The sequence below is a fragment of the Alligator sinensis genome, unplaced genomic scaffold (assembly GCF_000455745.1).
Source record: "Alligator sinensis unplaced genomic scaffold, ASM45574v1 scaffold1086_3, whole genome shotgun sequence".
Classification (NCBI taxonomy): Eukaryota; Metazoa; Chordata; order Crocodylia; family Alligatoridae; genus Alligator; species Alligator sinensis.
Genome location: NW_005841975.1, coordinates 2,609,037 through 2,636,782, shown reverse-complemented (window position 1 = coordinate 2,636,782; position 27,746 = coordinate 2,609,037). Strand labels below are relative to the sequence as shown.

General features: G+C 47.3%; 1 protein-coding gene across 8 annotated transcripts in view; it reads right to left on the bottom strand.

The window, feature by feature from the left end:
• Positions 1-27,746, bottom strand: part of SLCO2A1 (solute carrier organic anion transporter family member 2A1) — a 100,761-nt gene that overhangs the window by 31,421 nt on the left and 41,594 nt on the right. For 7 of the 8 annotated variants that reach the window (XM_006021017.3, XM_006021024.3, XM_006021020.3 and 4 more), the window contains 2 exons: positions 12,971-13,108; positions 6,132-6,294 (listed from right to left, as the gene is read on the bottom strand). In XM_006021017.3, coding sequence (XP_006021079.1) covers positions 6,132-6,294; positions 12,971-13,108 — 301 coding nt within the window. Of the gene's footprint in view, positions 1-6,131; positions 6,295-8,032; positions 8,157-12,970; positions 13,109-27,746 lie in introns of those variants that run through there. The other variant, XM_025200808.1, reaches the window with a different exon arrangement.

Genomic DNA, 27,746 nt, shown 5'->3' with positions numbered 1-27,746 from the left:
ACTCTGTCCAAGTTTGCGGATGATACAAAACTGTGGGGAGAAGTGACACACTGGAGGGCAGGGAACAACTGCAGGCAGACCTGGACAGGTTGGACAAATGGGCAGAAAACAACAGAATGCAATTTAACAAGGAGAAATGCAAAGTGCTGCACCCAGGGAGGAAAAATGTCCAGCATACCTACTGCCTAGGGAATGACCTGCTTGGTAGCATGGAAGCGGAAAGGGATCTTGGAGTCCTAGTGGACTCCAAGATGAACATGAGTCGTCAGTGAGATGAAGTCATCAGAAAAGCCAATGGCACTTTATCGTGCATCAGCAGATGCATGACGAACAGAACAAAGGAGGTGATACTTTCCCTCTGTTGGGCACTGGCCAGACCGCAGTTGGAATACCACATGCAGTTTTGGGCACCACACTTCAAGAGGGATGTGGATAACCTGGAAAGGATCCAGAGGAGGGCCACTCATATGGTTAAGGGCTTGCAGGCCAAGCCCTAGGAGGAGAGACTAGGGCACCTGGACCTCTTCAGCCTCCGCAAGAGAAGGTTGAGAGGCAACCCTTGTGGCTGCCTATAAATTCATCATGGGGGCGCAGAAGGGAATTGGTGAGGCTCTACAGCCACAAGAAATAATGGGGTCACAAGAAATAATGGCCACAAGCTAGCAGAGAGCAGATTTAGACTGGACATTAGGAAGAACTTCTTCACAGTTAGAGTGGCCAAAATCTGGAATGGGCTCCCAAGGGAGGTGGTGCTCTCCCCTACCCTGCGGGTCTTCAAGAGGAGGTTAGATAGGCATCTGGCTGGGGTCATCTGAACCCAGCACACTTTCCTGCCTATGCAGGGGGCCAGACTCAGTGATCTATTGAGGTCCCTTCCGAACCTAATGTCTATGAATCTATGAATCTAGTGAGGATTACTCCCCTGCCCTATATTACTGATTCCCAAAGGGATTAGGCACCCAGTACTTCTCAGAATTCTCCTAGGTCTCTATCTGCATCTTCAGATGCCTAAATACCATTAATTTTGGTGCTACACGATTCAGGACCTTTTAAAAATTGCTCTAAAAGGGCAAGGGCAAGGGCATTGTAATGGCACGGAGCAAAGGGTCAGTTTTAATAGGGTTGGCTTTAAGAGCAGGCAGGAACAGACATCAACAGGCCACGTACTGTAGTAAGATAATATGTTGTCTATGCTCACTGCATGGAAACATCCTGAGAGCCAGCTGGGATTTCAGTGTCCCATAGTTCTGAGCAACTCAGCTGTCTAACAGTGGCCAATTCAACTCCCAAATCACTTCACATAAATTCAGTGAGGTACAGCAGAGCACCTTGAAATCCTACTACCCTCACTGGGATGGAGAGAGGTTAAGCAGCTTCAAGACTGGGCCTCCGTAGAGGAAAAGGAATGAGACCGTTTCATGAACACTGTGTACAGTACCATAAATCAAGCCATTGGCTCGACAATCATTGGCAGGATTCATTCACCATCATGGGGCTCCTGCCAGTTTCCTGTCAAATCAACATAGAGCCCCAAAGCAGGGGTGAGGCTTGGGCCATCTTACAGCCCAAGGCATGATTGAGGCAAATGCATGACATCCTCTAGGTGTGCAAGACACATTATGTGATGCATGAATGGCGCAGCAAGAAAGCATCTGAGGAAGCGAGCTACAGCTCATCAAAGCTTGTGCTGTATGTGTCTACTTTGCTGAGTCTATAGGTGCCAAATCTACCCTGCCTTCTACTTGACCTCAGATGAACATGGCTAACAATGTCTCTCAGCAAGAAAGCACAGAGTGGCGTGTCAGTTCAGCTATCTAAATGCATAAGGCCAGAATCAAAAACAGAACCAGAGCGAATGCTCCCAGATCTTCAATGCATGCCATTTGTCAATAAAAAACAATTCTTGCAGAAAAGTCAATGAGCCCTGCTCATTTTGCAGCTTGACAAGCTGTGCTTCAAGGCCCCTTGGTAAAGTTGCTGCTCCACTTGGCATTTCATACCCAAACCATGATCCAATCTGATAATCAGCCAACGTTAAAACCAAAAATCTTTGGGGGTAGGGAGAAAAGAAGCAGCTACAGATCTGGTTGTAGGCCTGTTTCTCATATTTGTCAGAGGGTAAATCCTGGAAAACCTTTCAGCTCGGCAATATTTAAATAATATTGAATTGAATCTGGGCTTCAGATCAGCACTGACAATGCCAACTTTCCCAGAGCTGAGTACAGCTGACGTCCAATATAGCAAGGCAAGGGGACTTTGTCTTCAGCCTTTCTTACCCTCATGGGAAAGGAAGGAATAGATACCCACGTCAGAAGCCCCAGCTGAAATTAGGGTCTCATGTTCAGAGCTGTATAGAGTAAGAACGTAGAGGGTAGATGGAAGCTGTGAAGGGAAGCCATTTACTCACAGTTACAGAGGAGGTTAACTGCAAAGTCAGAACTAGGCCCCAGCTCTCCCAGATACTTACTAAACTGGACTATGTAACTTCTAAAGTTTAAGGCAGATCCTTTCCCTACTGATCTGAAGATTTATGTGCCCTCTCCCTTCCCTGCCCATGCACCTGCAGAACACATGAGGAATTGCAGCCACCCCATGAATTTCAGTCTGAGAGAAAAGGGCTGTAAAAGACAGATGTGTATTGAAAGCAGGTGTCTGGTGGCCTTTCTGAGAGGAAACTGCTTTTTAAATTAAACAAGCTTAAGGTATTTGAAGGTGCCAGGATTCTGGCTGCCACGTTCTCTCTTCTGTCCTTCCCCATGCAATAAGCACTGTGGGGAAAATTTTCCAAAGCACCGAAATGACTGAGGAGCCTGAATCCCATTGCAGAAGGGTCTTACGGTCCACCTATACCAGGTCTGCAGGGCTCTCTGGAGTGTCTCTCTCAGGCACACTCCAACTCTCGGCAAGCCCATCCTGGAAATGAGGTGGTAAAGCTGCCATGGGAGGTGTCCCAGTCGCTGCTCCATTGATCTCTGCCTCCTTGTGTGCTTGAAAGCAGCAGCAGGAGAACCCATGGGAAGGCTCCAGCACCTCCGCTCTAGGATAGGCACATATGGAACAAGATGTGGTGGCTGAGATGCTTTGACAACAGCTCTCCTGGGAGGTAGGGAGGACATACTTACATGCCATGAGGAACCTAAGGCCAAGGGAAGTCAATAGGATGTAGGCTCCCAAGTCACTTGTACAAATGGGGCTCAGGCTTACATGTAACAGAGATAATTTATACATTGTGCCCAGCATGGGAAGGGCCACCCTCCTCCTGAACCATGAGTCCCTTCCTGTCTTCAGCCACCACATGAGCTAACAGCCTGTCTTAGCATTGACCATAGCAGTCTACTGGATTGGGCCAGACTGAAGTCAGGGAACCTGGGGTCCAATCTCAGCTCAGCTACTGACATAGTTTGCAACCCTGAGGGAATCAGTCCATCCCTCTGTGGCTCAGTTTCCCCATCTCTCCAATGAAGAAAGTAGATGGTCTATTTTTCTCTGTAAAGTTCTACATGGGGAGAGCCACAGTACATTGTCTGATGAGCGACAAGTTAATGAAGGGCACACCACTGTGGAAGGAGATTTCACTGAGCTTTATTCATGTGCCTCTCCATTTAATTTTATTAGGATACTCTCTCTCTACTTAATTAGAGAATGAACAGCAGTAATCATTTTCAGAGTGGGATATTCAGAGGAGCTCAGTTCCCATTTCACCAGCAAAATATGTGGTGAAATGGAGGGAGATCTGACTCCAATTTGCTGAGTACTTCCATATGAGGCCTCTAGTTAGGTGCCCAAAAAGGGGGGTGGGGAGGGGAAAGTTGAGTTCTCATTGAACCCTTGATCAGATTGAGGACACTGATCCTTTGAAAACTTAGCCCCAGCAGGAAGAATTTACAGATTCCCCATTGGCACTGCCTCAGCCTGAATCAGTACCACTCAGAGCAATGCCTTTTGTCATGCAGCTGAGGGGCTTTGGCTGGCAGTGTGTGGTTTAGGATCGCTGCCTGGTAAGACCGGAAATGGGGAAGTGCTTGCACAGATGGGAGGCAAAGCTGATTACATGTAGGGAGATTTTGGATCTCTGCCCCTCTGTGTTCCAGGATGTGCACATGGAGAAAAAATTGCACAGAGCAATGTCCCCCTCCCAGCCAAGACAACTACTCTGACATCAGGCTGATACTTCTGAAGGCTCAGCCTTGACAAGTAGAGAGACACAGAAGCAGGAGGTTGATGAGGAGACAGCATATCCAAGCATGAATCCCTCAGTACTCCTCTGGCATTCAGTTTGGCATTCACTTAAGCAAAAAGACATGGTAAGCAAGTCATGCATGGAGATGGCAGTGAGCCTTGGGGAGTGCTGGAAGATGTCAGGGAGGAGGACCAAGAGATCTGAAGGCTTTCCAAAGGCCTAAAATGCTCTGGCTGTGACACACTGCAGTTATGGTGAAGGAGAAGGAACACAGATAAAGTCATAGCTGTGCATTTATGCCGAGCATCCTACAGCGCTGCCATCCTCAAGCCAATCCACAGTGTCCCCAGCAAAGCCTTTACTCAATGGCAATGCCTCCACACACCCCTGTGCACATTAACTGTAACCTCAGGGATAAGCGTACCAAAGGTTGAGAAACTATGCTCTATCTGACTCCACGGGGTGTACTAAATGTCTATGATAATTGGGGTATGCCAAGTATCTATGATAATTTATAGGATGGCAGCTGCTAGAGGCCACAACTGAGATTATCTAGTACACACAAGGGATAATCTATCTCTGCAATATCAATAGACTGGGAGAAGACACATAAGTGAAGCAAGCAGGGGTGACTGGTGCCTCCTGAGCTGGGGGGGCACAATTTGTTGGCGGGCCTGGGGTTGGGCCAAAAGCCCCATATCCACTCCTATACTTCTGTACTGTGGGTTAGTGCCCCCCACCCCAACACGCCACTGGCGTGCGTGGCAAAAAAACTGCTCCATCTCAAGTGGTGCTGAGTTGGGTGCCAGTCTCAATGGGGGCACGTGTCCCCCTGTGCCCTCCATACCAGTCACCTGTGGAAGCAAGTTGTTTAATATCACAGAGAAAAATCAGTAGCAGAGTCAGGAACCAATACCAGTTTTCTTCATCTCCAGTCCAGCCCCAGCACCCCAGGATCACATGGCTGCCCTGTGAATAGGTTTATCTGTGGATCATCTGATTTTAATAGCTTAAACAGTTGGCTTGTTTTTTTCCCCCTAAATTGATCATTAAATGAAACGGTATTGCCAGCAGTAGCACATACTGTATTTTCCCCCCATAAAACCCAGCTGCTGGAAACTGGAGTGAGCATTATATGTGAGGAAATACAGTAATAGCAGTTTCTGCCACTTTCCAGGCAAAAGTGAATGTAAAGTCTGCACAAGATTCACAGGGAGTAGAATAATGAACAGGTTCTTCTCCCTTGCTGCTACTACTTAGTTACTTACCACAAGGAAAGATCTTTTCCCCCCTTCATTCTGCCTTTCAAAAACAAGGTTCATATTTTATTCCAGGGCACCATGCATATGAAAAAATATGGTACTCACTCTCAAGCCATACACAGTTTTGGAGAAAGCAACTCAAGCTCTCTCCATGATGTGAAAAAGCAACTTTGTTTCCACAGATATAGTTTGGAAAACAAAAGTGCAGAAAACACTGGGGGATATGGAGCCTTGCCACCACGCTGCCTTCAAGGAGGAGTTTATGCATAAAAGGTGTGGAGGGACTCAACAGCAGGAGGCAGGGAATCAGAGAAGATAGGCGAAGCCCTAGGGCAGCAGGAGGGAAGGATACATAAAATGAAAACTAAAGGCTGGGATTCTGTCCCACCTATTAGGTACCTAAATGCATTAGTAGCACAGGTGAGCATATTTGTGCTAGTGTTAGCTACCATGAGAAACAGCAGTGACCAAGACACAATGGCAGGGGACTCACCATGTTCTAGCAACCAGAATACCAGCTTTCCAGGGCCCCTGGGTATGCACTGTGGTTGTAAAACCCATGCCATTGCAATTACACTGCCACTGCTACCTGTTCTGGCTAGATTAAGCTAGCCAGCATGTGTTACCTGCTTTTTACTATGTAGGCATATCCTGAAAGACATGCTCCAAGCAGAAGTCAAATTACTTACCAATCTCTATTCTGCTGTACTGGTATGGCTCAGAGAGGAAGTGTGGAAGGGTCACCAGGAAAGCCCCCAGGGCCAGCAGGAGGCCACCGAAGCCAATAACCCGTGGGCGGTGAACTCGGCTGCCAAAGTAGCTGACAAAGATGATGAGGATGATGTTGCCGACCTAGGGTGGGGAGGGCAAAGGGAACAGAACAATTAGCAACAAATTAGAGAGCTCATCAACAAAACAGGGACCTTCTCTGGACTTGATTTCTGGTCTATTTTATCTTTGGGACAGGCGTTGTCTCCTGCAGTGTGCATGTGCAACAGGTAGTACAGGGTCTATTCTTGGTTGAGGAGTCTTCATGCTCCAGGGCATTTGTACACAACATGGGTTTAATTCTACCTAAACTGACATGGGTTTAATTCCACCTAGACTGATGCAGTGGTTTTTAAAAAATACTGCTTCAATTTAGGGTGAAGTAAACCCCCGTGTTGTGTACACCCATGTCCACTTGATCCTTATCTGCCTCTCCAGCAGCAGGAAGGGGAGAGCGAGCTGCTGACAGGCAGAGCGGTCCCTGAGCTGCCCGGGGGGAGGGGGGTGTTGGTTGGTTGGTGCTTCCCTCCATGGCAGCAGCAGCACCCCTCCAGGCACCGACCTGGGCAGTCCCATGGGGCACCGCAGCAGCAGAGGGAAGCACCAGGCCTCTGTGCAGCTCAGGCAGGCAGGCTCCAGGGCAAAAAAAAGTATCAGGCTCCCTGCTTTTTTGTGTGCATTTGTTTCCTTCTGTGGAGCCTGCTTTCTCAGGCTGCAGCCAGGCTGCCGGCATAGCCCCTGAGCTGCATGGAGCCTGGGGCTTCCCTCCACAGCTATAGGGTAGGAAACTAAAACTCCTTGGAGGTGTTTTACTTTGCAGCGCCCCAAAGTCATTTAAGGTGCATTATGCCACCAAATGTGCTACAGCAGCTGGAAATAACGTGCAATACGCTGCTGAACGTGCAAACAGAAATGCCATTAAAATGGTGCAAAAGGCATCTAATCCACTTTAAACCCACTTTAAAGTGTCGTCTACAAACGCCCCCAGTCCTCAGCATGAAAATAAAAAGGACAACAGATATCAGTGCAAAGTGCATGAGAGACTGGCGACTCCTGAATCTGGGGGGGCACCCGCAGAAGCCGCTGATGGCGGCAGCCCTGTCAGGGGGGGCACCAGCCCTGCCGACAGCATCAGTGTCAGTCATCAGGGGGGACACCAGCCCTGTCGGGGGGGCACATGCACCTTGGTGCACCCCCTACCAGTCGCCTATGGCAAAGTGAAAGAGATGAGGGAGATGTTATCAAAGCCTGCCCACTGCTGGTCATAGCATCTCCTCTGACCAGGAGCAACCTGGTACTTGAGACTGATGGAAGTGAGAGGAAAAGAGAAAAAAGAAAGGACAGAGTGGGGAAGGGAAAGCAGAGGGATGACAGCAAGAAAGTATAGTAGGGAAGAAAGAAAAGGAGAAGAGAGAATGATGGAATGAAAAGCTTAAAAGAAGGGAGATGTATGAAAAGACAGGTCCATGGGAAAGTGCATTCACCAGATGCAAAGCAGCAAGACCTTGCTCTTCTGCTTGGGAAGGGTATGAACTGGTTTGGCACTGGAGGAAGGTCTGTAGTGATGAACCCTTTAGGCTCTTGGTATGCATGGTTCTTTCTTCTAAGTACCAGTCTCCACACCAGGAAAGCCATACTTGTCACCAGGGACCCTTTCCCCAAACGTTATGTGTTAGCAAGAGTGCCCAGCAAAGGCCCAGTGATGGCTCAACTGGACTGAGCTTCTGTCGCTGCTCTGTGTCAATTGTTTAAATGTTGTAGATGTGCCCTGCAGAGTAAAATATGCACACAGATGATTTTATAGGACAGTATTGGGGCTTACGAGCAGAAGTTCTTCAGCTTCCCTCAAAATCCAAACACGGAGCATTTGAATCTCAGACTTGGTTGTTACAGTCTGGGGAAGTTCCACCCAAAACAGTCCCGATTTAGCTCTTCCCCAACTGCTCCTAAGAGAGAGGGACAAGAAGGCACAAAATCTGGATCCCTGGAAAGTTTGAGCCCCATTTACTTAGTTCTGTTGCTGATGGCTCAAAATGGGCAGCTCATTCTACCGAGCATCTGAGCTGCAATTCTCAGGCCTAGTGGACGAGTTACGTAAAGTTACATTTACGTGGGTTTTGCCAGTTTGAGACAAAGCTAAACATTAGTTCAGTGCTGTTAATTGCGTCTAAATATCTTTTGCTTTATATATTTACATGGCCTCCTTTGCTTGTCTCTTGTGGTTCTTGATTCTTGGAACTGCTTTAACAGTAAACAAGAAAAAAAAAAATATAATCCCAGAGACAGGCAGGAGAGCTTGCATAAAAACATTACATAGCACTGAAATGAAGACAAAATTGTTGTCTGCAACTCTACATTCTTTTAACAAGATGGCAAATATAATCATGTCAAGCCCTTGCAGTTCCTGCTGGGTCATGGGATTTTTCTAGAAGCTTTCTGTGTCCCTGGGATCCCTCTGAGTATGAAGTCTCTGAAACACAGAGTGACATCTTTAACAGGCAAGATGCCCTTAGGGTACTGGTGTGTCCCTGCTGGGAATGGCAGCACGTTTCCAGGATTTGTCACAACAGATCAAGGGTGATAAAGGCACATACATTGAAAGCTGGTTACATGGCACAGTTGGACTGGACCCGATACATTGGAGTGCATCTGGGCCTGCAGCAAAGCCCATTAAAGTCAATGGGGAGTCTCTCATTCTTACTGGTGGACTATGGTTTTCTTCTAGAGTGCTCATCAGGAAGGGGAACACGGTGCATTACTACAGTGGACATTGCAAATCCATACTGCACCAGATGGCAGGAGTCACCTGTGACCCTAAAGGCTGAGGGGGGAATTCTTAGGAGTGATCAATAGCAATCTAGTCTTACTTGGGGATGGTCCTACTTTGAGCAGGGGGTTCGACTAGATGACCTCCTGAGGTCCCTTCCAACCCTAACTTTCTATGATGCAATGAAACTTTCACTGATGTCAGTGGTAAAACTCTTACTGACATTAAAAGCAGCAGAGCTTTGCTGAGGTTGAGTGCTTCTGAACAGCTCGTTCTTACAGCGAACGGTTAGACAAGGAGTTGGGTACCTAATTCCCTTAAACCCTTTGGAAACTGCAGCCAGTAACTCATTGGCTCAGAATCCTAAACAGACACAAGGAACAATGAGCAGAGTGAGCTGGGCTCTGGCATTTTCCCCAGAAAGAGCTGACTGAAAACTAGTGCATCTCTTAAATGTGATTAAAATATATGGAGCCCCATTGGGCTGGCCCCACTCTGGCTGGCCCTTAGGCACTGGCATAATGATCATGATGAATGAGAATACAAACAAAGAGAAACTGCACTTTGCTTATTTTACAAAGTGAACCTAATTATGCACAGTAGGGTGTATCTATATTACACCACTGGTTACGCAGTAAGGGGGAAAAGACCTTCAAAACTGAGCAATCACTGACTGCGATTTCCTATACAAGAACTATGGAAAAGAGATGGGCCTTAACAGTTGACAGATACGGGCAATATCAGACCAGTAGAGAAAATAAATTCCAGAGATTACAACCTTCCTGTAGGTATGCTCTGTTCCCAGATAATTCAGTCTAGGGTTTGCTAGCTGGATTGCCCCCATCTGACTTCAGAAGCAGATGCACAGTTTTGCTGATAGTGAAAGAGATTAAAATCAAAAGCAAACAGGAGACCAAAGGAGTCAAAGAACAGGTCTGATATGTTAGTAGATATGGGGAACATGAAGAAATGAATAGGTTCACGCTGCACCAACAGTTTCCAAAGGGTTTTCAAGTGCAGCCCAAATATACAGTGTACTGAGATAAACTAAGTTAAGGGAGTCTGCCAGAAGTCACTAAGGTAGAGATCACAGTGAGGACATCCAGAGTCAAGAGAAAAAGGTTATAAAAATCTGGCACATGTAAGGAAAGGTGCTTTTGGGCACTGGTGATTTCAGAAAGAACCAGGGACGTACTCCGCCAGGACAGACATGTCCCTGAGGGAGATGGCACCATGCACACCTCAATCCCTTATCTGCAAGCTCCCCTGTAGGCTACCATGGGCCAGATTTTCTAAACAGAAAAACACTCAACATATACCCAATATGCTGAGCTCCTTGGGAAGTCTACCCTCAGCTATGGGTACAAGGCACTGGAAATCAGAACTCTTTTGAAAGCCTGATTCCATATAACCCACACCTTTCCAAATGACACTTCCAGATCTAGCCCATACAGACACTAGGTAAGAGCAAGAAACTTTACCAATGAGCTGGTGCTACATCTGAACCCCTGTCTGGATGACTCCACAGTTATCTTGCTATCCCAACAGAGAATATTGGAGACAGGGAGCCAGCTAGCAAGATTGCTAGAGACAAGGCCTATCTGCTTGAGCAGTAACCAAACCAGCACTTGAAAGGAAGAGAACCACAGCACTCATACTGGGCCAAATTAGTCTGCAGAGAACAAAGGAAGTAAAGAAAAATGAAAGAACGGAAACAGGGCATCCGACCAGTGCTACATACCTAGCTAAGGCTTGTCTGAAAACAGCTGCTTTGCCATGTCAAGGCAAAGTAATTAAAGGTAAGAACATGTGACTGGAAGAGACCTCCCAAATCACGGAGTCCAGTCCTCCATAGTCCCAGGAAACCAGCTGTCCAAAAGCATCTGCAAGAACTTCTACTCTGAGCCATCCTGCATACCAAGCCATAAGGGACCATATGTGGTGACACAGGCAAAGGGCACAAGAGACAAGGGCACTGCCAATGGCTTGCTGCTGTGACAGGAAAGGTGTCAAGTGAATGAACACAAGTTAAACTGCATCAGGCTCCTATGTGCACACACTCATTCAGAAGCACCCTCCTCAGAGGAAGCTACAGCAAGATAAACCAGTCTAATCTCGCTGAATGAACACATTGTCAGCCAGCCGATTCACTCCAGCTCCTTGCCCCATAGACAAGCTCTGAGCTTCCACCACGCTAGCTGAGAGCTGATGTCCCATAACACCACACTCTGCTTTTGTGCCATGACCTGCATTGCAACATAACTTGAATTTCCCCAATTTCTGCTTCCTACTGATGGCGCCAAACATATAATAATTAACAGACCTGGTGGGATTTTTCTGCAAGAATGAGCTGTGCATGTGAAGCTGTGCACTTTTTTTTTAATTAAGCACCTTTGAGGTTTTATGTTTTTCCTTCTAGGATCAATTATGGCCCATGCCAGAGAGCAGCCACTTGTCAAATGTCAGGTTTAAATCAAAGCTGTTCCTGGCTTTGAGTCATAAGGAGCCAAGTTATAACTTGAAAACAGACAAACTGAAGCCAACCCAGCTATGTTGTGTTCCCACAGCCCACTGCCACCCAGGGAATAAAGCAAGTTCAAGGTGAGTCTGGACTTCAGAGGAAGTACAAGCTGAGAACACTGGGAAGGTGTGTGCTCAGGGTCCAGGTAAGTTGATGGCCTTGGTCTCCTTTCAGTGATAACCAGGAGGAGCTGAAGAGACCCAGTAGACACAGGGACTGATTCATCATCCCATCGGTGCTGGGACAGTTTATATCTTCCTGATGCTGGGGTTGCCAGAACCAGTGAGAATTTGCTGCAGACTCTGAAGGCCACCCTTTGAAGACAGCAGGATACTCAAGCATGTGAATAACTAAGCACATGCAGAAGGCACCTTGCCGAGCCTGGCTCCTAACCTTGTGCTTCTGCTTCAATGGTTTTCCCAGGGATGTGGAATTGCGAAGGCTCAGGTCTGTGCCTGAGACAGCTCACCGTGTCTCCCTGTCATCCAGCCTATCTCCCTTCCACCTCTGCCCACCCCAGAATACTTCACACACCCAGACCTGCTGCAGAGGTGACACATGGTTGACAGGATTGGCTCTACACCTGGGGGCAGGCATCTGGGCAACTGGGGCATTCTCTAGGGAACATCATATCTGCCCTACAGCCCCACTGCACAAGTATACCTGGGCTTCAGGAGTGGCACAGGGGAAAAGAAAATTCAAGCCCATGATTCAGGTATCCCAGCCCTGAATACTTCCTGGAAAATGCTGACAGACCCAGAGTTATAAAAGGAACGCTCTATTTGGGAATTTGGGCATTTGGGAATGCTCTATTTTAGCCTGAAGTGATACAAAGATTTCTGGAACATTTTGATTCACACCAGCTTAAAAAATTGGGGATTACACCTTTAATAAGGCATTGTGCACCGGATGCAGCAGGACTTCTCAGAGCCTGGGATTGCAGTCATCTCAATTAAAACCCTCGTGTAGCCAGGCTCCATAGGAGATAGGCTCAGAAATATAGGTCAGGGTTACTTCCTAGAGGCTCTCTATCCATTAGTGATTAAAGTGATCTATCGCCACTACATGTCACCTTGCCACAACCTGGGATTTTAGGGGAAAGAATATAAAGCAGAGGAAGTCTCGGTGGCCCGCTCCTATGCACTTCTGTCTATGTTGGCTTGTTTATTGGTCAGACAAGAGGAGACAACTACTGTGGCTGGCCTCCAGTCTTTGTCCAACAAGAGGTAGTGGGTAACCCCTTCCAACTGGTCTAGCCCTTCCGGCTATCCTGCTCCTAGTATTCCTCCTGAGAACTACTGACACTGGGAGTCTAGGTCATACAGACCAAGACAATGCACTTCTGCTGAGACTTGTAAGCTCTGCTAAGAAAACCTCAAGAGAATGTGCCCAGGGGTCCTTCACAGAAAATAATGCTTCTACCCTCACATCCCCCCAAAGGGAGCCCACTCAAGCATGTCAGAGGCCCTTACCTCATGTAGGCTGGAGATTAAGCCAGAAGAGAGACTGGAGAGTCCAAAGCGCTTCTCAATGGTAGACAGGCTGCTCTTGAAGTTGGCGCTGTAGAGAAGCTGGGATAACTGGAGAAGGCCATGGCAAACCACAAACACCTGCAGGAAGATTTCTAGTTAATACCTGAGAGATGCCCCTGTTGATGCATAACCAAGTTAGCAGCCAGACCTCATGGCTAGGGACAGACATTACACATAAACCGGTTTAAACCTGTAACAGAACAGAAGCTCAGTGCACATAAACTAGTTTCGAAATGACTGAAACTGGTTTAACTTAAACTAGGAAGGGGTCTGGGACAGGCACTGCATAAACCAGTTTGACCCAAATCAGTTAAGTCTGATATGACATTCAACCAGGTTTAAATTAAACCAGAGTCCCCCAGCATCCCAGATACTTTGCAGTCCTGGACTGTGTTGTCTGCTCCAGAGAACAGGACTGGCCCCACCCTCTGCTCCCTAGCCAGAGCTCCAGCAGAGACTGCAGGCACAGCAGGGTCTGCCTGGATTCCCCCTGCCCCCCGTCGCTCTCACCTAGTAGATGCGAGTCCCCCCCCCCCCCCCATCTCCCACAGCATGGACCCTAGGCATGTGGCATGCTAGCTATTGCTGAGAGGTGTGTGGGTGTGGGCGTGGGTGTGTGTCCATGGCCAATTTCACTGGAACTGGCAGACCAAACACTAGGGCTTTTTCGAGGTAATCAACAGGTGAGCTGGTAATGTCCCTCCGTTCCTCCCTTGGAAAAAGTTCAAACTCTTCTTAAGCAGCTAATGAGAGAAGCTTTTATTTTGTTGATGGGCTGATAAATGCTGTATTATCAGCTCTCTGCTGGCTCCCTCACCTGCCAGGTTTGCAGACAGTATAAAGAAGCAGGGAAAGGGAGATTGAAAAGCTCAGCATCAACAACAGATGCATGCACTGCACACCCCCTCTTTGTCTCAGAGTGCTAGCCCGGGGCTGGGGGCTGGCAACACTCCCACCCCTTGAGCAGGGAGTGGGGAAAAGCCTGGGACTGTGCAGGCCAGGGTGGGAATTTAAATCTCTTCCAAATCAGAGCATCCTGCTGGGGCCTGGCCACAGCCCCCCTCAGCTCACCACTTTGGAAGGGACAAGAGGGCTGCTTTAGCACCCCCCTGCTTCTAGCCTGAGCCACTGGAGGCATGTGCCTGCATTTCTTCAGGCCAGAGGGAATGGCTGTGCAGTTGCAAACTGATTCAGTCTAGGTAGGTTAGACTAACCTGCAAAGATTGAAGCAATTCAGGCTCAGGCTTTTTGAATGTCTGTCCCTAGCACATGTGAGCTGGCCAATGGTCTTGTTCTGCTCTGGCACAGAACCAAGCCAGCATTTGTGGCCATACCTCCTATGTAAGCTTCTCACACAGTGTTAAATGGCTCCATCTAAGAGTCACCCACATAACTGTGTCAACCAAGAGCCTTCATTTAAGGGTGTTTATTTGCAGGTTGCATGCCAAAGGGACAATTCCACTCCTAGCCTCAGCCAGATTGGTGCCCTACCCTGTTATTTCTTCCCAGCGTCACATCACCACCTGCAGGCAAATCAGGAGATATGATGGGATGTGGATCTGGATGCATCTGCTTTGCTCCTGGCAAAAAGGTACATCCTCTCCTCTGGCCTTATTTTCACCAAGGTTAGCATCATCCCTCCATGACAAGCTACAAACAGAAGTAGTATGTGCGATTGCCCAGTGCCTGTAGAGGCTAAGTGCTTTCAATGGGAGATCATTGCAGGCAGCTAGGTAGGGGTAATGTGTGTGCTGAAGCCCAGATAAATATGAGTGTGTATTGCTTTTCAACTCTTTGACATCTGTCTAGCAAGAAAAAAAGCCCCAAAACCTTCATGTTATCTTCTCGGGTTTCTCCATCTCTCCTTCCCTGCTGGCAGAACATGTCTTAGATAAACTGCCTTCCTGGATTTGTTGCTCTTTTCTTCCTCTCTTGTTCTCCCTCATCCCAGCCCTTACCTATATCAGTTTTGCCATCCATGTACATCTAACTGACACAGTTCCCAAATGAACCCCATGAAGTGCTTCCAAGAACATACTATACTAGATAACACAAAGGATTCTTAGAGTCAAGGCCAGTAGATTTGGCTAAGCTGAAAGGGGAACACCATAATGGAGAAAGGAGCCCTGGAAGAAGTGGGTGAGCTGAAATGCCACAGCTGGAAGAAAGCAGTTCACCCAAGTCTTGTTGAAGAGCAACTCATTGCCACCGCAGCAATCTCTGTGCTTCTCTGGCTGTGCCTCTGTAGCTAGGGCACTCTAGGTAGCCACTACTTCCTCTGTAATCCAAATGCTGCCTCTGTGTCCTTGCTCACTGGGTAGTCTTATGTTCTTCGTAGAGGGCTGCTTGTGCATCGGGAGATCAGAAGAGCTGGGAAGGGCAACGCAGTCCAATGGACAGGACCCTAGCCTAGGCCTCAAGGAGAGCTGGGTGCTGGTCCCAGCCCCAGTTCTACCACAGCCCTGTGCCCATTTCTACCACTGCCCTACCTCAAGCAATTTGGGACTGGGACTGCCTCTTGTTGGGTGTCCATACAAAACCCTACACAAAGAAGCCTTGATCTCTGCTGGTGCCCTTATTTACTACTGAGCCATCAATATAATGGCTACAGTTTCTAAGAATGTAGGAGAAAATAAATGTACAGGTACACACACATTTACCTTTCATTTTCCCTTTGACTGGTTTAGGAGGCAGGATTCTCACCCAGCTGTTTGTCTTACTAAGCTTCCCTCAGACATGACTCCCGTGACAAGGCCAATGGGCGGGGGGGGAAGATGGAGGATGCAGTGGGCTTAGATTAAGCACAACTAGGGCACTGCTCATGAGAAGTCTGCAGGACAGGAAGGGTTACCCCTTCCCACAGCTGGGTCTGTCCTATAATCTGATGGGGACTATTCCACTTCATTTACTTCTTTCTCTCAAACTCTGCTCTAGGCCTCTTCTTTCCATGTCATCTGTGCGCTGGACTTTTAACTCTGTCTGGAACTCTGGACTTCAACATGGCATGGAAAAAATTGCTACACAAACCAGGCCTGATAACTGGTTTACTGCCTCAGGCTACAAATGCTTGATACAAACGGAGCAGCCTGTTTCAGGGAAACCTGTTTCCTTGATTCAGCATCAGAAACCTTTGGCAGGAGAACAGATGGCAGGGCTCAGGGGAGGGGGAAGAGATGTTCTCCTTTAGCAGAAGACTGACTGCCGATGCCGAGGAAGACAGAAAGGTCTCCCAAAAGGCCTGCATGAATTATTCTTTCTTGATTCACTTGTTAATATTTATGCGAGGCTTTGCATAATTACGCATTCAACAGAATTGCAAAGGGGTGTGACTAAGTATGGGTGCACCTTTATGGCTGCTGGGATCAAGGAGTTACTGCAGGATATTATTTACTATGTTTGTATATCCTGAAATGCAAATTTATTATGTTTATCAGTTGCTGCTTATCAGTTTTTCACTGCCAGGAAGTTATTTATTTAGGTTGGGAGAGAGTGTGGGCTAGTGGTTAGAAAAGCAAATGGGGAGTTTGACTCCTGAGTTTGCTGTTGACAATGCACTAAGGTATTGTTGTTATTTGTATCCTGGCAAGGCCAGGTTCCTATTTTGACAGGGCTTGTACAATCACAGAACAAAAAGCCACTCCCAACCTTGCAGAGGCTTGTTGTACTCTGCTTCAGTAACTCAGTGGCCTCCTGATGCACAGCAGGCCACAATGGAGCCATGATGATTGATACCATTGCTTCCAGGCCATGCCTCACTTTTACACACCTGCAAAATGGGAACATAAGTGCCAGTGCAGGCCCATAAGCTCCTCAGGTGAAAAGAGTTTTATCATGACCATCACTGAAAGATCTCTGCAGCACGACAAGAACATCAAAGCCAAAAGCCAAGATCCACAAGACCATGTGATCTGTGATACTTGGCGTGAGAAACTGAACAGCAGGGCCCTCAGTGAAGTGCCAGAGGAGGAGAGGAAGTGTAAAGGACACCGAGACAGGGCAGAGACATGATCAAAAGGAGCACGGACACATTAAAGAAAGGAAAATGTTCACATCCCTGTTTTGATCTATACTTAGCACTATTGGTTTTCCTTTATTTTCTTTGGAATGTGCCTTTTGCAAACGGTGCCAATATTATTTAAAAAAAATTAAAATAGGGGGAAAAGCCTGGTTTTTAAAAAAAAAAAAAATGTTGATTCACAGGAAATCAAATATTTGCCGGACTCCGGAAGAATGCCCAGCAGAGATAACGCTGGGAACCTGAAACGGTGTTCTGGGGATCAAAGGGGCAGCAATGCTTGCAAGCCCCTTACATCTGTGGCTGAGATAATAATAATGATCATACATACTACGTATTGGTAAGGTGGTAGCACCTAGGAGGCTGAGCATTGACCAAAACTCTTACTGTGCTAGGTGCTGTCCAACCCAGAACAAGATAGCTTTTGTCACCAAGAAGCTAAAACTTAAAAAGCCAGAGACAACCGGTGGATGGAAAGACAGTACAGAGCCAAAAGGAAAAAAGAGGCTAGGCTGGTCAGTGTGATGGGCAGTGGCCTCAGGGCTATTTTGTAGGTACCATCACAATGGAGGCGAACTTTAGACTGGGCTAGGATTAAGGATTCAGAGTTGGCTTTGGGTCTGGTTCTGGGGATGGTCTGGAAAAGAGCATAAAATTGATTATTTAAAAAATAACAAGGGGCCAGTAAAAGCCAGCCTGGGGGCAGGAGGTCACATCTTGATGGCATTTGATAGGCAAGGGAAGGAAAGTCCATGAAGAGTGAAGACAAGTAGCTTATGTTTGAGACAAAAGAGTTGAGCAAGACAGTGGATGATGGATGGAGAAGGGAGGGGCAACATGGGCAAAAAAAAAAAAAGAAATTAGGGAAAGTGATCTTCTGAATGGGTAGGAGGGAGGTGAGACTGCAGTGGCCAAGGCCAAAGAGAAGGCTGCAGTCCCGAGACGTAAGATGAGGGGCATCTGGGCTAGACTTTCTGCTGTCCCTTTGGGTGGGAACGAAAGACTGTGTGCTAGAGCCACTGGGCAGTGCTATTATAGCATGAGCCCCTGGAAGGGGAACAAAAGGAAAAAGGAAGCACATGAAAAAAAGACCCTGGTTATTTCCTGACAGCTCAGATGAACCAGAACCCAACAGCCAGACTTGGCATCAGCAAGAGCTGCACCAAACACCTGCTCAAACACCACTGCACTTGTGGGTTGGCTCATGGGGTGAAATCCCACCTCCATTAAAGACCATGGGAGTTTTTTCCATCGATTCCCTCAGGGCCAGGATCTCACGGGGGGTGTCCCAATTTATCATTCTAGATCTAGGTCCAAGCAATGCCCATAGAGCCAGACCTAGATCTAGATCTGGGGGTTTGTCTCAGGTTGCTCCCCAGAGTCAACAGGAATGTTATGGGGCAAGAGGGGACTCCATGGAGCCAGATAAATCTACCCCATGTGCAGAGCAGCATAGCTCTGCAGGCAGAAAGGTAAGCTAAGACAGAAAAGGGGGAGGAGGAGTGTTGGGTAGAATACGATCAGAGAGAAAAGTTACGGGTTACAGGCAAATAATAGAAATGGAGAGCTTCAAAATTAAAGCCAGGGCTGAAGGAGAAAGGTGGCTTCTGGGATGGGGGAGGGTGGCTTAGAAAGGGAGGAGGAATTTTTTTGCCGGATAGTGTTAATTTTGTTATGAAAATCTGGCCAGATCCTGTTTAAGGAGGTCTAATAAGGAAGTGTTAGGGAAACAGGAGGGGGGCTGGGAGCACTTAAGATACAGAACAGCTGCTGAGAGCTCGATGGTGCAAAGGCATAGGCAAGAGAAGTAAAGCTGTTTATGAAGAGGCGGGTGAAAGCGAGAGGGCGATTCGACAGTGGAAAATGTCAGAATCATCCCAGGACCTTCTGCAAAGGTGCTGTGCTGCACAGGAACAACAGGAGGGTCAGAACAAGAGGGCAGAGGTGAAGGTGAGGAGCAGCTAGGCAGGCCAAGCTGCTGGAGGAGAGAAATGGCTCTGAGAGGAGATGGGGGAAACAGAAAAGTAGAAATCTAGGTGATGGCAGGAGGCAGTGGAAGACAGGGAGAGACGTCAAGGGCCAAGAGCAGCAGAGGGCTGAGGACTGGGGAGCTTGGATGTAAAAAGGGGAGGGGGAGATTTACTGGCCCAAGTGGTAGCCAGGAAAGGATTTTTGCAGTGGGACAGAACGGGAGCATGTCAGGAGGTGGATGAAGGGTGCAGCAGTCGTGGCACAGAGGTGCTGGTGGATTCAGGTGGTTAGCGAGTGGGGTAGAAGCGCGGCCCAAGAAGAAATTGGATGCACTTGAGTCCACATTTAGATAAACCACTTGCATGTGTATCAAGGCTTATCATGTCTGGGTGGAACTTGGAGCAGCCTGGGCTGAGGAAAGCAGACTAAGGAAGAAAACCAGAGGGGAAGTGCAAAGGTTGGGGAAGTCCTGCTATGGAGGAGAGATACAAGCCTGGGGCAAGGACTTCCCTTGCCCATGACACCCCCCCAGAGTCACGCAGCGGGATGACAAAATGAGAGTCTCAATAGGTTGGATTCAGGTGCATTTGCTAGAACCCAGTCTGCCTGGCTCTCCTGGGCCGTACAGGCAGATAGATGAAGGGGGAAAGATGTGCCAATGGGGCCTCAGGCAGACCAAAGGGTTATGCAACTGGGGCTAAGGCAGGGGAATGCATCACCTGAATCACCTAGCCCATTTACATCACAGATGTTCTGCCCTGTTCTTGGGGAGTCGATCTAAACTCCAGCCTTTACTAACACATCACTCTCAGCCATCACGGAGGCTACCGCTGGCCTAGGAGAAGCTGGAGAGAAGCCAGTGTACTCTAGCAGTGAGGACCTGGGGTGGTGACTCAGAAGACCAGGTTTCCATTGCTGGCTCTGTCACCGATTCACTGTATAACCTGGGGCAAATCATTTCACCTCCATTTGAGCTTCACCGCCATTAATCCCTCTCTGGGACTCTTTCATTACGAGTTTGTGCAGCACTGAGCATGTCTCAGTTGCAGTAGAGGAAGTAGAGATGCTCTCCTAATCCAAACAACAATGGCCCCTTATTTCTATTCCAAGGCTGTCACTATTGCGCAGGATTTTCCTCACCTCACTTTACCTCTCCACTCCCCCCTTTACCATCCAGGTGCTTGGAGCTGAAGCGGCCAGTGTGATCCTGACATTTTGGAGCTCACTGCCGTGGGCGTCTGTGAGCAGGGTTATGAACAAGAGGAGAAACACACAAGAATGCTCAGGGAAGACTGACTCATCCCAAGCTAAAATGGGCAGGGAAATCAGGCAGACGGGAGAGCGGTGTCAGAGGTTGAATGCCTTGAGACCACATGATGGGAGGTGAAGGGCAGGGGAGCATTTTTGACCCTGGAAAAAGCTGGAATTGGAATGCCACCCAAAAAGAGGAGGAAGAAATGAAATCATTCTGTGCTTTATAACACCTGTGTGTTGGTGTCAGGAGCCCAGCTGGCTTTTGGACTCTTCCCCACTGTGCTTTTGATCAGCTTTGATAGGATACAGCTGCTTGCCTGAGCCAGGCTCTCCCCTGCCTGCAGCACACAGGGATTTTATTAAACTCAGAAGGTCCAAATCCTGCAGAGGTATCACGTGCGGGTAATGGGGAGAGGTGCCTTCCTGGATGAGCGTGGCACTCTCAAGAGCAATCCGGGGCAGCAGCCCAAGGTCAGAGGTGGACTGAAGGAGGAAAGAGAGCAGGAGTGGTTTGGGATAATGAGGGAGAAGATATCCACCACTGCAAAGGAGAGGGAGGTGCCCAGCTCCCATGGGGCATATGCACATGCTCTTGGACCTCTCCCTTGTCTTTCATTGCTCTCCACGTGTCCCTTCATGTGCTGATGCAGGCTGCCTGCATTTTGCTTCAGGCTCGCTGTATTCCCCCAGACTAATTTGTCTATTATCCTTCATCCTCCTCTGAAGTGTTTCTAGTGTTGCCTTTCAGTTTTCAAGAGGTTTAGCTTTTAGTGCTATTATCGGTATTACCACGGTGCCTCCTGGCCCCAAACAAGGCCGAGGACCAGTTACACTAAGGGCCCGACACAGAAACGGTGCGAGGCAGCCCACCCCCTGAAGAGCTTGGCAGCCCAAAAGGGAAGGCAGGAAGGGAAGCGTAGAAGAAGTGATTTGGCCAAGATCTCACAGCAAGTCGGTGGCAGAGTAACGAAGAGAGCAGCAGGTTTCCTGTCTTTTAGGTTTGTATCCAGCCAAGAGGCCATGCTGCCTTCTGCAACAGAGCTACTGTTTTTGCACTTATTTCTCCCCCTCTCTCTCACTTTATCTGCTCCTCTCCCCTTCCTTTCCCACCATTGCTCATCATCTGTGTTTCTCTCAGCCGTCTTTAGATGAAGGCTAAAATCCTGGCCATCCCCCAGGCTAAGCATTTGGGAAGACGGGCAGGTGATGGAGCGAATGCTGCAGTTGCAAAGAGCCCTTTGATCACTAGTTTTCCCCACCCACAAGGCAACGTCTGACCTGCCTTTTCCTGAAAATCAGCATGGTGACATGAACCCTCCCCCCCACCCCACTACACACCCCGCAGGTCCCCTGCAACCAAGGAAGAGCAGCTGATCTTTCTCTCACATGCACAGAAAACCTCCATGCCCAGACTCAGCTACTAGCATCCACCTTTTACAACACTTTTGAAAACAAAATTTGTTTGAAATAAGAACAGATCAACTCACTTGGAGAGAAGCAGGAGCACTGGAGGGAAAACCACTAGGGTGCCAAGATACTCAGCGCTGCTTGTAGCCATGTTACTGAACCTCTAAAAGCAGAGGGAGTCAGACCCTACGCCAGGAATTTTTTCAGAGCCTAAGGCGAGTTCCTGTTCAAGCTGCTGTGTTACAGGCGTAGTGAGCGAAAGGCACAACATGCACCCACACGCACCCACAAACACGCTCACGCACACCCGCACAAACTGCCTCCCCAGCTCCCCTCTTAATCACCTTGACGTCTCCCTTCAGAATGGCTGCGCGATTGTGGCTGCAGGCTGTTTATACAAGCTGTTTGTCTCCCTTCCAAGCCACACTTTACTTTACAAGGGAAGTAAGCGCCAAGAGAGACTCCTTATGCACACTGCTCGCACACGCAGAGCTTCCTGGGCCAACGCTGGCAGACCTGGACCTTCCCAGGCAATGGGTTTGGCAAAACCCCACTTGTTGAATGAAGCAGAGAGGACTTTCCTTCATGCTTGTATACACCTGACAATATTTCCTCCAGGTTTCAGGTTTAGAAGGGACTGAATTGCTGGATATGAGGATAGGTTCCCCTGGCAGAATGATACTCCTCAAAGACCTGCCTTGTGGGACTAAGATATGAAGTGGCTAGGAAGGCTGCAGGTTGCACATAATTGCAAGGCCAAATCAGTCCCAAATGATTTAGGAGCTAGGGATAATCTTCATTTTAAATTAACAAAGATCATCCCCCTCCTCACTGTGAACTGGCCCCTAGAGGGCAACATCCTTGTTCATTTAGAAGCACAGGCCTGGAAGAGCCCAGAGCCCTGCAGCCTCTATGGCATTATGCTATCAGGACAGCACCAAGGTCTTCGTCTATGGGCTCTCTACTATGGGCAGTAAGATTTTATCCCATATAGAAAATAATCATCAAGTGCCATTAACACATTGCTCAAAGCAACCAATATTCAGTACATTAACAGCAAATGATGTGTGCTTAAAATAGCTCATAACCAACTGGGTTAACTGTGCTGTATTCTTTTATCTTGTATCTCTCTCTCTCTCTTACTGCTTATGTAAGATAACAATTTTGTTGACCCTTAATAAACAATTACTAATGAAAGGCATGCTGAGACCGTGTTTTAACTACACTGGTTAGGAAATGTAGAGCATTTGGAAATAGTTTTGGAGGGAACAATCTATGGGGCTGGTGAAAAATGACCAATGAGATTGTAGCGAGGTTGGCGAACTGACAAAGCAATGCCAAGGTAACCAAAAAACCTTAATACAGCTATTGCAAATGGGCCTGAGTAAAGGTCACTGCGCTAGGATGAAACAGGAGTTTCTTTTCAGTTTAGCAAAAATAAAAAGATAGATCCCCAGTCACAAAGACTGAAAAAATACAAATGCTTAAACCAACAGTGTGTCAGGCCCTTTCTTTGCACGTTGATTGAGAGAGAGGTACAAGGTTTATTAGGAGCTTGACTCTCTGCAATCAGGAAGAACCTTGCATGGTCACAGTCATATTTGCTATGTGGTACGTGAACAATGGGCACCGTTTTGCACCCTGGGACCACAGTGTAATAACACCTGTGTCAATAGTTACTACAGTACTGGGAAGAGGAACGATGGAGTAAGGGAGGAGGGAATTAAGCCCTTCCTCTCCAGGGTCACGAAACCAGCTCCATGAAGGAATCCTGCACTCACATTCCTTAGAAGGAACGCGGTGTTAATGATTAGAGAAGCAGCTAAAAAGGCTAGGGTGAGATGGCAATGGCCATTCATCATTAAAATACATTGGGTGGGTGCATAGGCCCTTTCATCATAATCTCATTCAATGAGCCATGTTAAGAGTTAGCTTTAGAAACTGAGGCCTACAGTTTTCCCATATAGACTCTGAAACTTTCTAAAGCCTTGGGGAGCTCTCACACCTACCCCCCAGTTCCTTGACCTTGGCCATCCAGAAAAGAAGTGCATAATAATAAAATATCAGGTGTCAAATCACCATGCCACAGGAAAGGGTATTGCCAATGTGGGAAGAGAGTGCAGCATCAGGCAGAGATAATGCCAGAGGTAAGAAATCTAAACTATGAAAGATTTGGGAGAGGTGGACTGACTAACTAGTAACAAGGAGGTGGAAGCTTTCATAAATATGGAAGAGATTATTCAGGCTGTTCTTGTTAAGCACCATTTACTACTATCATTATGATATTCTAGCAAGCACAAGATCAAGATCCCACTGTTCCAGGGGCTATACACTTTTGCCTCCAAAATCCTAGTGTTGACAGGCAAAGGTTGGCAGGGAAGACAGGGAAAGAACTGACTTGACCACTGTCACACAACAGAACCATGGACCAAACCCAAATCTCCTGACCCCTACATCAGTGCTATACCCACTACACTACAACATCTTACCTGAAGGCACTGCTTCAAAAAAAACAAAACAACTTAGGTGACATAAGATACAAGCAGAGCCATAATAAGGTACTGGGGAGAGCAAGAGAAGTAAAAGGAGGATGTGAATGTGAAAGGCAGTAAGATATCTTTGCAGAAGATTGAACTGAATGCAGCAAAAGAGCAGGATGCTGCGAGCAGTAATTTTTGTCACAGTTGACTGAATAACTTTAACAGCTCCTTAAATATCTATAAGCAAGTCCTCAAGCTAGTGCAAACTAGTACTACTCCATTGACTTTAATGGCCCTGTCCCATTTAAGACCATTTTATGCCCCTTAAGTTTTACAAGGAGGTTGCCTAAGCTATATATGACCTTATGCAGCCTTCAAATTGTTATGGACATACAGCTGTATCAAGGTAAGTGCTGAGGAGATCTGCTGTGGCATTGGTGCTAATTAAGTAGAGGCAAAGAGCCAGGGCTTAATTCACAAAATGTAGGGAATGGCTGCGCAGGGAGCAATAAAAGAAGTGAGAATACTTAAATAACTCATCCAATTGTTCTCCTCTAATTGAAGAGTGATACCATGTCATAATCTGCTTCATGACTTGGCCAAGGAGACCTAGTGGAAGGAGACACAAGAACCTTAAATAAATGGAGCAGGAAAATATTTGGAGAGGGTTTGCCTTCTTAAGAAGCTCTGTTTGCTCTTTTTTCAGTCTTGATTCTGCTTTTGAATTTGTCGGGTGAGCTTCAGGAAGCCGCTTCAAAACCCACCAACTTAATGGGCTCGGCTCGGGTCCTGCACAGGTGACCAGACTGCCAGGCAGCACCAAAAGTGTGAGAAAATCACCATAATTTTTTTCACCATTTCATCATAGGTGATTTTGCTGCCTTATATTTGCTTTTGCCACCCACAGCCTTTCCACCTAGCATTCGTGGTTTAGGAGGCACTTACAGGTTCAAGTCTCTATTTTCCTATAGAGACTGTTTAAATCAGGCCATGCTGAATATGAACCAGGCCCTTTTTTTGCCATGTTCCTGCTCTAAACAGGCATGATCAGACAAGATAAGAGGGAGGAGAGGGAAACTGAGGCACATTTATCCTCTAGCGCATGGGCCCAAACTGCAAATCTCAGATTCAGATTTCAAATGCCTCAAAACCTAGGAGTATTCAGACTTTGACTGTTGGTTTGGGGACCACTGAGATCATTGAAGGGTGGGCCTAAACCAGCAGTTCAGAGTTGGAGGAGGAAGGGCTGTCGTGGATCACTTGATATTCATCAAGGCCCTCACACAGGGAGATAATTATGCACAAGCTTGAAATAAAGAATCTAGCTGAGCATGCTAAGTGATTAGGGATGCTTTCCAGAAGTAATGCCCAAGAGCGCAGACTGGCGGATGCCTGCTGGAACTAGTTTATACAGTCCCAACTCCAGTTTATGCTGGGATTGTTTAGAAGGTAAATCTGTGCAGCCCTCGGCATGCATATATCTGAGAGAGAGGCAGAGCCCAAGCAAAATATCTGTACCAGGTCATGATCTGAGGTAGGCAGTGATAAAAAGAACCATACTACAGAGCACTTGCTTACTGTAATGTGATTCAAAGGCACAATTAAAAATGGTAGCTCTCCTCTACACTGCAGGATAGAAATGAATTTGAACCACATTCACAACACTGGCTTTTATAAACTGGACACGTCTCTCTCTTACTTAACCAAGCAATTGCACTCCAAAGGAGAGCCAGAAGATAAGGTGCCATCCTGCCCTAGGTCCCTGCTAGACATTACATTTATTGCATGTTAAATCACATGATAAATTACAACATGCCACATATTCAATTAACTTATCATGTGATTAAAAAGGCAAGCCAGCCACCAAGATGGCGGGTTTGTATCACACTTGAATTTGAACATGTAGCATAGGAATTAGAAGCTAACAACTGGTTCAGAGAGGCACAAGCTTTCAGGCAACAATATACTTTGTCAGATGATAGGGTCTGTTCCTCATGACAGGTGAAGTAGGTTGCTGCCTGCAAAACCTCATGCCTCTCTGAACTAGTTAGTGTCCAAGGTCCTGCCCTGCCTTCTGCCTGACTATGGGCTCACATAGTGAACCACCTCAGTACTCCAAAAGGAGAATGGAGCACTAGCACCTCTTCACAATGACCAGTTTTCAGATTCGACCGCAACCCACCACTCTTTTGCTGTACAGTCACGCTAATATATGGTGTTAATTGATGGTGACTACTGCCAGTCTGCAGTGCAGTGGCCTATTTCATGAATTCATGCCATGGTCCGCTCCATCAGACCTCACCAGGCTCTTGCTGCATGTTCTTCAGAGCTGCATGACTGCAGTATCTACCACAATGGGAAGCAAAACCTTTGCATACTGAAAACACTTGGTCCTTGTGACACAGTGGGTCCATCTACATGCACACATTTATTGATCAATAATTGAAATTCCTGAGTAGTATGGGTGTGCATCTATACGTAAACACCTGTACTGCACAGTAAATATGGGCTAGGGACAGACATTACACATGAACCGGTTTAAGTGACCAGAAACTGGTTTAAACTTGTAACAGAACAGATGTTCAGTGCACATAAACCAGCTTGAAAGTGGCTGAAACTGGTTTGAGATAAACCTAGCTGAATGTAGTATCAGACTTAACTGATTTGTGTCAAACCAGTTTATGCAATGTCTGTCCCAAACCCTTTGCTGGTTTAAGATAAATCAGACTTCCCCAGCATCCCAGCACACACTCTGGGCTGAGTGGGGGTCTCTGTTCCACAGCAGGGCTGGCTCCTCCCCTCTGCTCCCTGGCTGCAGCTCCAGCAAGACTGCGGGCTGCTCCCCACCTCCCCCCACCACTCCCTGCTAAGCAGAAATTCCCCTCTTCCCTCTGCCTTACTGAGAAGGTGTCTGTGTATTAGCTAGAAGACTACATGCTAGCCAGGGTCCCTGCTGAATCAACAGGTAGAATCAACAGGAAGCTGGTAATGTCCCTCTATTGTTTTCTTAATGGGGTGCTAAATACTGAGTTAGGGGTGATAAACACTGTTATCAATTCCCTGCTGGGCTAATCAGAGCGTCCTGCATTGGCCTGACCATGTGCCACCTCAGCTCAGTGCTGTAGAAGGAAGGGAGGGTACCTCCTGGCTTCTAGCTTGAGCCACTGCAGGCACATCTGCCTGGTTACAAAACTGATTTAGCCTAGCCAGGTTAAACTAACCTGCAAAGATTGAATCAATTCAGGCTCAGGCTTTTTGAATGTCTGTCTCTAACCATGGTAACTTATGCTGAATTGAGCGAAAATTTGATACCTGCATCATGCAGGTATTAAATTTGTACCCAATTAACTACTGCGCGATAATGCACATGTAGATGCCTTACTGCACAGTAACACTGTGTGAGGACTGACTTGGGACTAACTTTAGTCCCAAGTCAGTCCACACACAGCATTAATGTACTTCAATGCGTGCACGTGTAGATGCTGACCTAGTCCCACTTACTGCGGAGTAGATTTAAACTGGCATAAATGCACATGTAGGCATGCCCAGTGTGTACCAAAACAGTCCAGTCAAGGCTTCGCGCACTTGA